The sequence below is a fragment of the Hordeum vulgare genome, chromosome 7H (genome assembly GCF_904849725.1).
Source record: "Hordeum vulgare subsp. vulgare chromosome 7H, MorexV3_pseudomolecules_assembly, whole genome shotgun sequence".
NCBI classification, from domain to species: domain Eukaryota; kingdom Viridiplantae; phylum Streptophyta; class Magnoliopsida; order Poales; family Poaceae; genus Hordeum; species Hordeum vulgare.
In genome coordinates this window covers 609975060-609991082 of record NC_058524.1, presented here as the reverse complement: position 1 = coordinate 609991082, position 16023 = coordinate 609975060, and the positions used below count along the sequence as shown (strand labels likewise).

General features: G+C 45.3%; 2 protein-coding genes across 2 annotated transcripts; both read right to left on the bottom strand.

Moving 5' to 3' along the window:
• Positions 1-6574: 6574 nt before the first annotated feature.
• LOC123409709 lies at positions 6575-7082 on the bottom strand. The gene has a single exon (XM_045102570.1). The coding sequence runs from the start codon at positions 6950-6952 to the stop codon at positions 6743-6745; it is 210 nt and encodes a 69-aa protein (XP_044958505.1). The 5' UTR covers positions 6953-7082; the 3' UTR covers positions 6575-6742.
• Positions 7083-11103: 4021 nt separating this feature from the next.
• Positions 11104-15782, bottom strand: LOC123409707 (magnesium transporter MRS2-B). Its single transcript, XM_045102569.1, has 5 exons — positions 15073-15782; positions 12290-12418; positions 11846-12187; positions 11699-11746; positions 11104-11484 (listed from the first exon to the last, which is right to left on the bottom strand). Exons 1-5 carry the CDS (start codon positions 15646-15648, stop codon positions 11254-11256), a joined length of 1326 nt encoding a protein of 441 aa, XP_044958504.1. The 5' UTR covers positions 15649-15782; the 3' UTR covers positions 11104-11253.
• Positions 15783-16023: the final 241 nt, after the last annotated feature.

Genomic DNA, 16023 nt, shown 5'->3' with positions numbered 1-16023 from the left:
TGGTCCACTAAAAACTGCCACTATGCTCTCAAAGAAAAATCTATACCTAATATTCAAAAACTTGTATTCCACCGCCTAATGACGCCCAACGCATCAGCCGCCTCCTCGTCCAACCATGTGTCGTGTGGGAACGCATGCCGCATACTCTCTTATTTCTTGTGCGGCTATGTGCACGCGCTGGCCAAAGCAAAACATGACGTTGCCCATTGCTAATCAGCTACGCTACTCCATGTGTGTGTCTTTTTTCTCTGGGAGGGATGCGGTGGTACTGCTGCCGCTACCGCCGATGGTCGGCGCCTGGTGGGCAGTCGTGCCTGCACTGACCTCCTCTGTATCGTCCATGTTATAAATGTTTTTCGCAACACAATTATTGTTACAAAATTTTCTACAATAATATCAGTGTTGCAAATATTGTTGCTGAAAATATGATCTTTGTTGTAGAAAATATTTTATAACAAATTTCGTTGTAAATAAAATTTTATAAATGTTTTCGCAACCCGATCTTTATTGCAAAAAAATTATGTTATGAACTTTGTTGCAAAAAATCTACAGACATTTTTGCAACATGTTTTGTGTTGTAGAAAATTCTATAACAAACATGCCTCTTGTTGTCGTGGGAACGAGCGCAGAACTCTACGTTTGTTGAAACATAAATATTTTCTGAAATTAGCAAAATTTTCTAAAATTTATGAACAAAATGTAAAAAGATTGACATTTTTAGAAATTCAAACTTTCTGGAGTTTTCACAAACATTTTAAATTGCTGAACACTCGTTCAAAAAGAAAAATAAACATTGAGTGAGAAAATTTGGCTAGCTCGTACTTATGTCTATTACATGCATCCATTATTATTAAGCCATGTGGAACGAGTGCATCCGTTATTTTTGGATCGTTCGAGAAAGACAATTGATTTAATCTCTCCAATAGATCATTACATAGCACCAGTCAATGTATGCAATGGGTTTTCTTTCCTCCAAGTGGTGCATTGAATGCGGGCCCAATTAACCCACATAACAGCCAAAATATATATTTTACGTAGGAACTACTTCTTCATGCGGTCACTGGCTATAGTTAGATGTATTTAATTTCATGTGAGGTTGTCTCTTGGACGTAGAGTTTTGCCCTCAAGTCCTTTAAATCCGGACGAGATGGTTTCTTTACTTATAAAGTTAAATATTCGCTTCTCTTTTTCTACATTAAATTCCATTAGTTTATATACATTTGTAAGTTGTATGGAGAATCAATAAACTGCTCCAGGAATAGATAGAGAGTGAAGAGTGGGTCCCGATTATCCCGACAGAAACAAGCACACCATTGTTTTGCTACATATGAGCGAGAATTATTTAACTCCGCATTTCTCACAAATAAGAAATTAACTCCCAATACATTGGATGCTTTGTACGCGGGATTATGAGTGAACATGAGATATGCGGTATATTATGAGACTACTAAGTATGATATAACTTAATATATAATTGCAATCGGAAAATGTTCAACTTGGCCGTTTTGTTGGTCCATGGAGTGCACTTTCACAAGCTGGATTTAGGATTGATACATATAATTATAACTTCATATATAATACTGCTCTTAGAGTAATTGAGTGTGTGAGTTAAACTATTTAATTAGTTGATAGGTTGTGCTCGCACATCCCATGTTGCCTAAATTGAAGTATACATAAATTTTCTTTCCCATTACAACGTACGGGCATATTTGCTAGTTAATGATAAAATAATCCACTATGTCCGAAGCTGGTAGCTGATCTTGTTCGCTAAACAAGTGAGGGGTCTCTACTTAGACGAGATGGGACATGAACAATGTGTTAGTGTCATTAGTTTATCAGCCAGGGGCCTTTTTTTTGGAAGTGCATCAGCCAGGGGCCTGTTTGGTTGCCTGACCAAAATGTTCATGTTTTTCAGCAAAAATCAGCACTTTTACGGTCATATTTGTGGCCCAAGAACTTATGGCCCAAGAACTTGTGGCGGGCAAATATCATGCATTCTGGTACATTGGCTCAACTGGAGTAACAGCCGAAAGGAAGTTTGGTCGGTTTTCAAAGAAAGTATATGGTGCTACCGATTCACCAGACGCTAATGATACGTTGTAAGGGTTTTCAAAAAATCTAAAAAGAAATCAGAACATAAACATGACATGAATATAGATTACACCAAAATTCAAAACATGGCTCCAAAAATTATATATTGTTGTCAATACTGATAATGGGGCAAACTTTATAGCCCAACTTACATTAGGTACTATTCAGTGTGAAGATTGCTCATTTTATTTCCTGACTTCCGTTACAAATGTCGATCTGAATATTTTAGGACAGGTTAGATGTTTTTTTTATAACGACAGGTTAGATGTTTGTGTTAGCTATGTCATATGTTTTTTATATTATTTTTTGAAACATTTAGACTCATCAATTGGTGTTGGGTGCATCGATAGCACCATAAGGGTTGGTACACCGGATACTTTCCCTGGTTTTTCAATATTCACTTGGACAGTACTTATCTCCACGACTCAATATTCACTTGGACAGTACTTATCTCCACGACCCTGCTTTGGCATCTCAAGGCAAACAGTAATGAGGTGGACTTACGTGGAACAATAGTCGTACTCCCCTCCTTTATTTTACTTCACATATTAGATTCGTCTTAAATCAAACTTTTTAAAGTTTGATGAAATTTACAACAAATATCATCCGTATCCATAATACCAAATCTATATCATGGCATTCATCATGGAATATATTTTAAAAAATTGTACTTATTTGAAATATAAGAGGTTACTATCTTTTATATAAAAGTGATCAAACTTAACAAAGTTTGACTTAAGACAAAACCTAATATGCAAACAATTGTAGCCAATGTAGAATCGTGCATATAAGTCGGGGTTGGGGGGGGGGGGGCATTGCCCCCTAGCCTGCGAAAAAACAAATGAATCTTTTTTAGGGGCTTGGGTGACTAAAATAGATCTATCCCTGGGTTCGTCCTGCCCACAAGTTCACCTTTGGCACCTTTGTCACCATTGAGAGCGTCGATGGCCACACTGCCCACAAGTCCACCCGTGGCACCTTTGTCATCATTGAGAGCGTCGATGGCCACACGTGACCGGCGTGGCGGTGACATGATATATATCTAAAACAAGATGAAATACTACGTTCCATGCGACTAGGAGCGCTCGCGAGAGGGGTAATTTGGCGTGGAAACCGAGGCCTCTCGTCCACCTAAAAAACTTTTATGAAAGGGTCGAGGCCAAAATGCCAGCAGAATATTCACGAGCAAAGCTAGAAAAGAGCCATCTTCATCCCTCCCCATCAACCATAGCCGCCATAATTTCCCATCTCCCTAGCCGCCATCACCATCATAGTTCATCCTTCATTAGTTTACACTTGTAATCGTGCATCACACACATCATCCATTTTAAGATATATTATCAATCAATCAATATCCATGGTATTTTCTTCAATGTGTTCTTCGTGTGATATGATCTCCATGTGTGAGTAGTTCGGTAAGGTATGGGTTGACATGAGATCCTTACAACTCTGTGTATTTGTTGTGGAGATCAATGGAAGTGCTTTGAATCAGTGTCTCGTATGTGTGAAATAAAATTGAACATAGATGTCTTTTGTCTCATCTACATTCTTCATCCCTGGAGGTATCTAGGATCATGGGAAGCGAGCCATGAAGAGGCTAAGGGAAGGGAGGTCGTTAAGTGTTATCCCAAACATGAGTGACAAAAAGGTTTAGTACAGTAACATGGATCCCATGTCTTCTCCGCGGACTCAAAAATTGTAGTCATAAAATGTACAAAGCTCTTGTGTGGTTGTTATAATCTTAATTATCAAGGCAACCCCATGACACTGATAGGGCCTTCAGCTTCAGTTGGACAACTGATTCTTGATGCATGACGTGTGCTGGTCGAGATGCAATTTGGACACATCCCCATTTCGATTGGAAACAAGCACATCTCGATGGATGCCTTCCAGCGTACAAATTAATTAAGACCATAGTTTGGTCCAAACACAAATACATGGTTGTATCCAGTGGTGGAGCTTAGTGCAAGCAAAACTAGGTTGTGGCCCGCCTAACTTTGTTACAAACCAATGGGCCTCAAGGGGCAAAATGAAGCATGGATGGAACAAACATTGTGCTTTCTCTAAGCTCGCCCGCCCAATCATTTCATACTAGCTCTGCCATTGGTTGTATGCATTAAGACCTCATACCCGTACCTTTTTGTATTATAAGTTCTCAACTCAAGGTTGTTCATTTAGATCCGGTCAAAAGTTGAAATTGTTTCTTTATCAAAAGCTTCCTAGAGACTCTAGCTTCAAGGGACTCCTACTGCGTCAATAGACCTTCCCTGACAACGGCGCGAGAAATCCTTCTGCTACGGGCTATGCTTATAGGGACTTCCTTAACAAATATGCAAAGGATTTCCCCGCGGCCTTGGAGCCTTGCATTGGTATTCCCTTGAAGAGGAAAGGGTGATGTAGCACAGCGGCGGTAAGTATTTCCCTCAGTTTAAGAACCAAGGTATCGATCCAGTAGAAAGATCGCGTCAAGTCACAAGTACCTGCACAAACACAAAGAGTTTGCACTCAACGCTATGAAGGGGTTGTCAATCCCTTATAGATTGTTTGCAAAGTGAGAACTGAAAGCAAAAAGTAAACAAAGAAAAGTAAAATTGAAAGTGGAGACGATAGTTGTGAACAGACCCGGGGGCCGTAGTGTTCACTAGTGGCTTCTCTCATGAAAGCAAGTAGACGGTGGGTAAACCAATTACTGTCGGGCAATTGATAGAACCGCGCAAAGTCATGACGTTATCTATGGCAATGATTATATCTATAGGCATCACGTTCAAAACAAGTAGATCGATACTTTCTGCATCTACTACTATTACTCCACACGTCGACCGCTATCCAGCATGCATCTAGTGTATTAAGTTCATAAGAATAGAGTAACGCCTTAAGCAAGATGACATGATGTAGATGGACACAATCTCAAATCTATGATGAAAGCCCATCTTGTTACCCTTGATGGCAACAACACGATGCGTGCCTTGCTGCCCTTCTGTCACTGAGAAAGGTCACCTGCACGGTATGAACCCAAAACCAAGCACTTCTCCCATTACAAGAATCATAGATCTAGTTGACCAAACAAAACCGAAGACTCGGAAAGACTTATAAAGATATCAAATCATGCATATAAGAAATCAACAAAGACTCTAATATAATTCATAGATAATCTGATCACAAATCCACAATTCATCGGATCTCGACAAACACACCGTCAAAGAGGATTACATCAGATAGATCTTCGTGGAGGCAGGTCCCACCACCTCGTCACCGTTCTATCACGGCTGAAAAGGAAATGCCAGGCAAGCCCCAGCCGCCTCGCCTGGTGGCGGCAGGTGACACGCGTCGCCTGGCGCCACCTCGCCTCCTGCCGTGGAGGCAGGTCCCACCACCTCGTCACTGTTCCGTCCGCGCCTCGTCACCGTTCAGCCGCGCGAAACGGGAATGCCAGGCTGGCCGCCTCGCGCCGTGGCGGCACGCCCCAGCCACCTCGCCTGCCGTCACGGTGGGTGAGGGTCTTTCCGTGGTCCTTTCCGACAAATTGGGGACAAACTGACTCGGCTAGGGGTCCTTTTAAACAAAAATTCTGGCCGTCAAGGTGAGCCAGCAGCTGAGCTCCATCGGGACTCAGCTGTCCTGCTCCTACTACTGGTTGCCCTTCTGCCGCCCCGCCGCCATCGGGGGGAGGTGCTCAGTACTCACTTACTACTACTTTCTGAACATGTTACACTCCCAACATTTCTATTGGAATTGTGTGAATCTGTGACTGGGTTTGCAGTTCGAGAAGAGGAAGCCCATCCTGTGTCAGATCGTCTGCAGGATCGTGCTCATCCAGGAGGGAGCCAACGTCGTCGAGAAGATCGACGACGACTAACGAATCAACATGTGAGACAGGTTCTTGCAAGGTCAAATGCAGGAAAGTTCAGAGGTCGGGCACACAGTTCACTAATGGATTGATTGGTGTCGATCTTCTTCATCCTCACCTCCGTCCGGCTGCACCAGTTGTACTACATCTTGGGGTGCTCTGCTACTTCCAGCTGTGCGGCGAGGGCTACCGGTGGTGGTGGAGGTCGTACCTGACGGCAGGCTCGTCGGCGCTCTACCTCTTCCTCTACGCCACCTTCTACTTCTTCACCAAGCTGGATATGACCATTGACCAAGGTGGTCTCCGGCGCGCTCTACTTCGGGTACATGCTCATCGCCTCCTACATCTTCGTCGGCTTCTGCGCCTGCTTCTGCTTCACCAGGCTCATCTACTCCTCCGTCCAAATCAAAATCGAATATACGAACTTCTGAACTAGGCAACTAGCATGTCATGGTTGGTTTACAGATGAACAGAGTAGTAGCAGGCAAGCAGGATCTGTTTCTTCAGGCGTTATCTTGAGCGATCCTACAGTTTGATGATTCAGTAGATGCGTGTATCCTTCCTTACAGTAAAGGACATACAACTCTCTGCATTCGTTCGGTACTAAAGTTCAGAAAATCAACCAAGAAGAGACCATGCCCGGTAAAATCTCTCCATGTTCCACTGATAAAAAGAGTACAGAAACAGAGCACACACACGATTTACACACCGTACGCAGCAGGAGGGAGGGGGGTTTTATTATTACTATGCCGCGGTTACCGGTAAGCTACGGCAAAGGACTCCGGCGACGACGACGACGGCTCGTCAGGTGCGGTGAGCCAGGCGCTCGTTGTGCCTGTCGTCCTTGCCCATGAGCATGAAGTAGCCGACGGTGCCGACGGCGAGGAGGCCGCCGACCGCCATGGTGGTGGGGCTGACGCGGCGCATGGGGCTGGACGGGCTCGTCGCCGACGACGACGCACGCTTCAGCGGGTCGTCGGCCATGGAGGCCCACGCCTTCATCTCCGGCCACATGGTCGACGACGCTCTCCTCCTCTTCTCGCTGCTCTAGCTGCCAACTGCGGCCAAGCTTTCTCGTTTACTGGTTTGCCACTGCCGAGATGTGCCCTCGGAGAGAAGGACGAGAGGGGCCTTAAGTGGCCACGTTAAGCGGCCACCTGAACGCGTGGGAGGACGCGTGGCGCGGTGTCACTGCCACGTAGTGCGGCATACCCTCCAGCTGGTGACTCAGCGTCAGCATACCCTCCAGCTGGTAGTACTCTGGTTGTCTAGGGGATGAACTAGAGCTTACGTACCGATCAACTAGCCGGAGCACAAATTACATAAGCTACAGCTAGTGAAAATAGTTTTTTTTAGAAGAAGTAAAAATAGTTTTACCATATGGAATTGGGTGAAGTCATATACCCAACATACTCTGTTAAAATTACCGATGAACAAGAGCTTGCGTCAGATTTTTAAGCATGACAATTACAACAACAACAATCAAGTCTTTCAGTCCCAAACAAGTTGAGGTAGGCTAGAGTTGAAACCCATAAAATCTCGAAGTCAAGTCATGGCTCTGGAACGTGCATAGCTAACTTCCACGCACCCCTGTCCATGGCTAAGTCTTTGTCGATATTCCAAATCTTCAGGTCTCTCTTAACGGACTCCTCCCATGTCAAGTTTGGTCTACCACGACCCCTCTTAACATTCTCAGCACGTTTTATCCGTCCGCTATGCACCGGCGCTTCCGGTGGCCTCCGTTGAATATATTCAAACCATCTGAGACGATGTTGGACCAGCTTCTCTTCAATCAGTGCTACCCCAAGTCTCTCTCGTATATCGTCATTCCGTACCCGATCCTTCCTTGTGTGGCCACATATCCATCTCAACATGCGCATCTCTGCTACACCTAACTGTTGGATATGTCGTCTCTTGGTTGGCCAACACTCCGCGCCATACAACATCGCAGGTCGGATAGCTGTCCTATAAAACCTGCCTTTTAGCTTTTGTTGCACTCTCTTGTCAGAGAGTATGCCAGAAGCTTGGCGCCACTTCATCCACCCAGCCTTGATTCGGTGGCCCACGTCTTCATCGATATCGCCATCCTTCTGCAACATGGACCCCAAATATCGAAACGTGTCTCTCTCCGGTACCACCTGCCCACCAAGGCTAACCTCTCCATCCTCGTGCCTAGTAGCACTAAAACTGCACCTCATGTATTCAGTTTTAGTTCTACTAAGCCTAAAACCTTTCGATTCTAGAGTCCGCCTCCATAACTCTAACTTTCTGTTAACCCCCGTTCGGCTATCATCGACTAGCACCACATCATCCGCAAAGAGCATACACCATGGGATATCTCCTTGTATATCCCTTGTGACCTCATCCATCACCAAATCAAAAAGATAAGGGCTCAAAGCTGACCCTTGGTGTAGCCCTATTCTAATCGGAAAGTCATCGGTGTCGCCACCACTTATTCGAACACTTGTCACAACATTATCATACATATCCTTGATGAGGGTAATGTACTTTATTGGGACTTTGTGTTTCTCCAAGGCCCACAACATGACATTCCGAGGTATCTTATCATAGGCCTTCTCCAAATCAATAAACAACATATGAAGGTCCTTCTTTTGCTCCCTGTATCTCTCCATCGGCTGTCGTACCAAGAAGATGGCTTCCATGGTAGACCTCCCAGGCATGAAACCAAATTGGTTTTTGGTCACGCTTGTCAACCTTCTTAAGCGGTGTTCAATGACTATCTCCCATAGCTTCATAGTATGGCTCATCAGCTTGATTCCGCGGTAATTAGTACAACTTTGAACATCCCCCTTGTTCTTAAAGATTGGTACTAAAATACTCCGCCTCCATTCTTTGGGCATCTTGTTTGACCGAAAAATGAGGTCGAAAAGCTTAGTTAGCCATATTATCGCTATGTCTCCAAGGCCTCTCCACACTTCGATGGGGATACCATCAGGACCCATCACCTTGCCTACTTTCATCCTTTTTAACGCCTCCTTAACCTCACACTCCTGGATACGTCGCACAAAGTACATGTGGTATCATCAAAGGAGTCGTCTAGCTCAATGGTAGAGCTGTCAACCTCTCCGTTGTAAAGGTTGTCAAAGTACTCCCGCCATCTACGCTTGATCGCCTCATCCTTCACAAGAAGCTGATCATCTCCGTCCTTGATGCATTTGACTTCGTCGACATCCCTCGTCTTCCTCTCCCTAATCTTGGTCATCTTATAGATGTCCCTTTCGCCTTCCTTAGTGTTTAAATGTTGGTAGAGGTCCTCATACGCCCGACCTCTCGCTTCACTCACCGCCCGCTTTGCAGCCTTCTTCGCCACCTTATACTTCTCCATGTTAGCTGCACTCCTGTCCAGATACAGGCATATGAAACAGTCCTTCTTCTCCCTAATAACCTTCTGGACCTCATCGTTCCACCACCAGGTGTCCTTAGCTTCCCTTCTACTTCCCTTGGTCACCACAAACTCCTCTACAGCGACCTTCCGCAAGAAGGTCGCCATACTCGTCCATATCAAGTTTGCATCGCCTCCTTCCTCCCAAGGGCCCTCCTTAATGACCCTCTCCCTGAAAGCCTGGGATGCCTCCCCCTTGAGCTTCCACCACTTCGTTCTAGCGGCTTTGGCGCGCTGATCCCGTTGGACACGAATCCTAAAGCGGAAGTCAGCAACCACAAGCTTATGTTGAGGGACAACACTCTCTCCAGGTATCGCTTTACAATCAATGCAAGCGCGTCTGTCTTCTCTTCTAGAGAGGACAAAATCAATCTGGCTAGAGTGTAGACCACTACTGAACGTCACTAGATGGGATTCTCTCTTCCTAAAGAGGGTGTTAGCTACAACCATGTCGTAGGCTAGAGCGAAGCTCAGGACATCTTCTCCTTCTTGGTTCCTGATGCCATAGCCAAAGCCCCCATGCACCCTTTCAAAACCTGTGTTAGATGTACCCACATGGCCACTGAGGTCTCCTCCTATGAAGAGCTTCTCACCAATAGGTACCCTCCTAACCAAGTCCTCCAGGCCTTCCCAGAACTCCCTCTTGGTGCTCTCATTGTGGCCTACTTGCGGGGCATACGCGCTGATAACATTGAGGACTAAGTCCCCAACTACCAGCTTGACAAGGATCATCCGGTCCCCTTGCCTCTTAACGTCCACAACTCCATCCCTAAGGCTCTTGTTGACCAAGATGCCTACTCCATTCTTGTTTGAAGTTGTCCCCGTGTACCACAACTTGAAGCCGGTATCCTCCACCTCCTTCGCCTTTTGTCTCTTCCATTTGGTCTCTTGGACACATAGGACATCAACACGCCTCCTCACCGCCGTATCAACTAGCTCCTGTAACTTACCCGTCAGGGACCCTACGTTCCAGCTACGTTCCAACTAGCTCCTAGGCTCGGCTAACTTCCTTACCCTCCGCACTCGTCGAGTCAAATGCGAAGACCCTTGCTCATTTTTCACTACACCAGGGCGTCGGTGCAGCGCGCCACTAAGGATGCGGCGACCCGACCCTTGCTCACTTATCACCGTATCCAGATCAAGATACGACGCGCCACCAAGGGGGTCACGGCCCGGCCCTTGCCCATTTGACACCATACCCGGGTTTCGATGTGGCGCGTCGCTAAAAGGGTTACGCCCCAACGAGTTTCCTTTGGGTTTCAGCTCCATAAGAGTGGCTGGGTTTTTCACATTGGCTCGCCACGCCTATCACAACCCTCCTCCTTTACCCGGGCTTGGGACCGGCTATGCTGAGACAACATAGGCGGAGTTTTTTTTACAGCAACTTAGCTTGTGTATTTTAAGCATGACAACTCGAACATTTTTTATAGCAACTTCGGTTGGCGTGACAATGGCAAGTTTAGTTGACGAGCACGGCAATTTCCAGGGAAAGAAAATGAACTGAGATAGATTTGTCATGCTTGCAAACTAAACTTGCCATCCTCGACAAACACAAGTTGCCATTGAAAAACGTTCGATTTGTCACGATCAAGAATCTAAAGTCAGATTTGTAGTAGGGTCCTAAAGATTATGCTCATACAAGAATTATATATCTATAACCACCCCAAAACAATATACACGTTTTATAAATAGGCAAAATGTTTGGTAGGATGGAAGGTTAAGACTTGAGAACTATTTCTAAAATAACCCATTTACAGCAGAGTAAGGAAAAAGAAATATATTTCATTTGACTTTGTAGTAGGTACACATCAAGCCCTGAAAGAATGTTGATTTACATGGATTCAGGGTTTTTTGATCGAGTACCTTAACACAGAATAGAAGGTTGAGTCCGCATAATGAGGGGAGCTTATATCTACAGGGGCATCAGTCTCTTGTGCTTGAAGAACCAGACGAAGAAGCAGAAGATGAAAGCGCCAACCACTCCAGTGATGATCAGTACCCACTGGAATGCATTCTGAATGCTGAAAACGTCGGTCTCGAAGTTCATCCCAAATACCCCCGCGACCACTCCGAAAATAGCGACGACGAATGTTGCGGTTGTTAGCAGAAGCTCAAACTGGATCAGCTGATTCCGAACGTTGTCCTGGGAACAGGAGATTCAGATTAGCTTAATTAGAATAGAGACCATCACGCAGCAGTATGTGGAAGGCATAGATCCAACGTGCATTCTCCAGGGAAAAGGAGAGTCAAAGATAATTTAGTTAGTTCAGAATAACAGGCATCGGTATGTGAAACGCATTAGATCCTACTACATGCAGATAACTTGATTAAGATGAGCACAAGATATGCTGATGTACCAGCTGAATGTTGATAAAATCTTCGGTGTCATCAATATACTCCTTCAGCTGAAAGAAGAAAAAAACCAATCAGACACCCTTCAACTCCGAGGTATCCAACAATAATAACAAGATATCTTGGAATTTTGAAGAAAGCCGACTCATTACCGACGTCAGCTTGTTAAGAGTGCTGTCGATGACTACAAAATATGCTTCCAGTAACATCTCAAGCTCCTCGATATGTTCAGTCACACTGTTATCTGAGCTCTTTACACTATCATGTCTACTTCTACACAAGCTGTAGGTTTTCTCCAACTTCCGTGATTCTGTGGGTGACGATACTGGAGACACGGGAGCTGAAACAGAAGTCCCAGCGGCTGCCGGGTTGAAGGTCGCCAATGACTGATCACCAAACACAGATGATGATTCCATCCTCATCTTTTTCTCGGTGAGATACATCTCAGCCATATCTCCGTCATCATCCATCAGTTGTTCTATTTCATCCCTGACCTATTGCAAGATATAATTGGCAATTATATAGCAGGTCAATACTTATAAACAGATTATCTGAAGAAAAAAAGAAGAAGGATTCCAATTAGAATGCAAACTTACCTTCTGGACTCTTCTGGTCAGTGCAACTAGTCTACTTTTTAGCCGCCGAACACGTTCCAGATTTAGAGTACTAATTTTTGATGTTAGCTCATCCAGTAAGGGATATGCTTCAATTTCCAATTCTGCTGCCTGAGAAAGGCAGAAATGCAGATTCAGACATGCTCCAGTTTGAACTGATATCAAGGAGATCATCATGGTTTGGTACAATAAATATTATTTCCAATGAACTTGATGGGGTAAGAGGCTGCCGACCTTTAGTGATACAAATTTTATTTTCATAGCTAAATGGTAAAGATTAATAGCATACAAGCTAGCATGAACTATCTATGAAGTATCTCAAAGAGCATGGACTGTGCAACGTGTAACCTTTGTCACTTTCTGCAACAAGGAAAGCTAGAGAGTGCAGCATTGCTTATAAGGCGTCCTGCTTTACACGCTTAAGCATCGCTTAAGAAATATGCCCGCTTTAGATTTAGGCGCTTAAGCGTCAGAGCGGGTGGTGCTCGCCTTAGGTCGCTTTACCACCTTACAAATAATGCAGTGCAGACATTGGCACATAATCATGTTCAGGTGATGGTTCTTGTATGAAGTCTATACAAGATATTTTCTGTCAATAATTAAAGCTTTCAATGTCCTGGTTAGCAGCTTTGTGAATCAACTACGATCAAGCTATTCTTGCATCCATTCACTAATTATTGACTACTATTTTTCAAACTACAGTGGGAGCAAAATACATCCCAAACTACAGTGGGAGCACAACAGTACACAGGTAATCTCTGCTTAGGATTGTTGTGCACTGGCGCTACACTGTCAAATCATGTACTCCCTCCGTTCCAAAATAAGTGACTCAAAATGACTCAAATTTACATTAACTTTAGTACAAAGTTGAGTCATTTTTTAGTCACTTATTTTGGGATGGAGGGAGTAGTTATGAAGAATATTTACCAACTCTAGTAAAGCAATCGCTGTTATATTCCCAACAGATAGTTGTCAACTGGTCTATATACTAGAAAAACACTACGTTCAAAGTGCTATTAAGAAAACAGCTATGTCAAGCAAAGCATAAACCTACTCCAGTTCTCTTGCAGCTAGGTAATGTCAGCTTACTCAATATGAAGATTAAATAATACTCCCTCCGTTCCTAAATATAAGTCTTTAAAGAGATTTCATTAGTGGACTACATACGGATGTATATAGACATATTTTAGAGTGTAGATTCACTCATTTTACTTCGTATGTAGACTCCTAGTGAAATATCTTAAAAGACTTATATTTAGGAACGGAGGGAGTAAATTGCATATTTTTGTAACATAAGAACCTCATTAACTGGTCTAGCAAAAGAGGAGTCAAATAGTAATGTTCGTGCTAAATATTTCTGTATAACCTCGTTTCACAGTTCAAACAGTTTTTTTTTTCATTACAGAAGGTGTCTCCAAATCCCTCCCCAGACCCCACCTTGTGTGGGAGCTTCTATGCACTGGGTCTGTCCTTTGCAGAAGGTGTCTCCAACTATTTGTTGTTGACTTGTAGTTGTACAGAAGGTGTCTCCGGTCCCATATAGTGCCTCATAACAACTTCCAAATCGAAGTATGGAATAATAACTACAACCAAACGACAAAAATCTCGCACAAGAATACTACTCCCTCCGTCCCAAAATAAGTGACTCACCTTTGCACTAGCTTTAGTACAAAGTTGAGTCATTTTTGAGTCACTTGTTTTGGGACGGAGGGAGTACATTGGAGAGGGTTGAGGTATAAGCATATGATATACTCCCTCCAATTACAGAACAAATATTGCTGGTAATCATAGAATCAATTAAGCTACTGGAGATTGATAATGCAGTATCAAGATTTTAACACAGAAAGAATCATTCTACTGGTTATAAAGAGGGAAAGGCATCAAAGAGAACACCTGCAGAAGGAAAGAATAAGCACATAGGAAGGCAGTGACTTCTTAAACAAGAAACCATCACCTCTAAACACCTACATAGTGAGCCTTTTCCATTCAAAGATCTATGTTGGTATAACTTTTCTTCTTAGGCCTATATTTCTTATTCCAATTTTAAATCAGCTTAGACTTTCATCCCCTTCCTAAAGCATAATGCACCACCGATATTGAAATTTCAAAAAGAAAAGAAATGCCACGGCCTGAACCTCTAATTACAGATGTAGCAGACTGCCGCTAACTATTCATTAAATTCTTTAGTACACCTCCAAAGGGAGGCAGGAGACAAAAATGCAAAAATCAGTGATAATTTTGATCCATCTGACTCCGAGGAGCAAACCTATAATCCATTGTTTTGTTAGGAGGCAAGGGAGTTGAGGAGGGAAGGGGGCAGGGAATTAAGGAGGCCAATTCTCGCATACCACTTCCTTGGTCCCCTGTTAATTCAAGTGGGATAGAACTTCCTCTCAAATCCCAACACACACACCAATCATGGGTTTGGGACGAATAACCGATTTCCCGAAGAATAGTACCCCAATAAGCTCCCACCTGTCCCTTTCCCCAAAGTAGCCAAACACGCATTGTTTCTTGGGGATTGAAGGCACTGACACCAAATTTAGTGTTTGCCCACCATGACATCACTTAGTATCTAGTACTACTAGACATTCGGATGAACTTAGCCCAGTCCAATTCTATGATGATCAAACTAAACCACAGTACTGCATAAAATTTATACCCGTACAATAATTATGGGATCATCGTACCATGAGTAGGTAATCATAAGAGATTTCAGAGGGGAGGTAACGCAACGCAAGGGTGTGGAGCGCGTGGTGTGGTACCTGGGCGTCGAGGAAGGAGCAGGCGGCCTCGAGGGCGAGCTCGAGGGCGCGGAACTCGAAGGGGAGCTCGTCGCCCTCGGCGCGCTGGAGGAGGCGGCGCTGCAGCTCGGCGGCGTACTGGAAGACGTAGCTGTCGAGGGAGTTGAGGAGGAGCACCTCGTCGGCGGTGATGACGCAGCGGATCTGCTCGAGGTTGACGACGATGGCGCGCTCGCGGCCGAGGACGGTGGAGGGGTAGACGAAGAGCGGGTCGAGGAGGCGGAGGTCGCGGGCGGGGAGCTCGCAGCGGCGCATCATGGTGGCCTTGTCGACCTCGAGCGTCTGCACGGAGGCCGTGGCGGCCTCGACGCGGATCCAGCTGCGCGTGCCGCCGCCGCGCTTCTTGAGGTTGGGCACGTCGAGGCCGCCCGGGAAGCGGCGGCTCCCCGCGAAGGAGGAGGCGGCCCCGGCCCGGGCCCCGGCCCCCGGGGTGCCGCCGGCGTGGGGCACGGAGGGGAGCGCGGGGGAGGAGGCCGACGCGGCATGCGACGGGTACGCCCGGTGGTGGAGGAGCGGCTGCTTGACGGCGTCTGCCATGGCCGCCGGCGCCGCCCGCCGCCGAGGGGCGTGATTGGTTTTTGGTCACGGCGATGCGATGCGATGGGCTCCTCCTCCCGGCAGTGGGGTCTTTTCGCGGATGGGCCCCTGGGGAATCCGGGATTTGGAGGGCGGTTCGTGCTGCCTTGCGTTGCGTTGCGCCACGCGCAGCACGCGCTGGCGGTTGGCTTGTGTGGAGTTCAATGCGCTCGCGTGCCCGCTGGATCCTCTTCGTCAGAGAATCTCTTGATTTTTCGAGAGACATTTCTTTTTAAGATAATAATTGAGAGAATCCCAACCAAAAACAAACACAAGCAAAGCTTCTTGCTCCCTACAATCCATATCAATTTTGGAAAAATCTAAGTAACCGCGCCG

Excerpts from the sequence above, each read along its gene's own strand:
- LOC123409709 (XM_045102570.1), bottom strand. The coding sequence starts at position 6,952 with ATGTGGCCGGAGATGAAGGCGTGGGCCTCCATGGCCGACGACCCGCTG.
- LOC123409707 (XM_045102569.1), bottom strand. The coding sequence starts at position 15,648 with ATGGCAGACGCCGTCAAGCAGCCGCTCCTCCACCACCGGGCGTACCCG. Across the intron at positions 12,419-15,072 it reads GCTCCTTCCTCGACGCCCAG|GCAGCAGAATTGGAAATTGA; the intron begins GTACCACACCAC and ends TGCCTTTCTCAG. Across the intron at positions 11,747-11,845 it reads CTCTTAACAAGCTGACGTCG|CTGAAGGAGTATATTGATGA; the intron begins GTAATGAGTCGG and ends TTCTTCTTTCAG.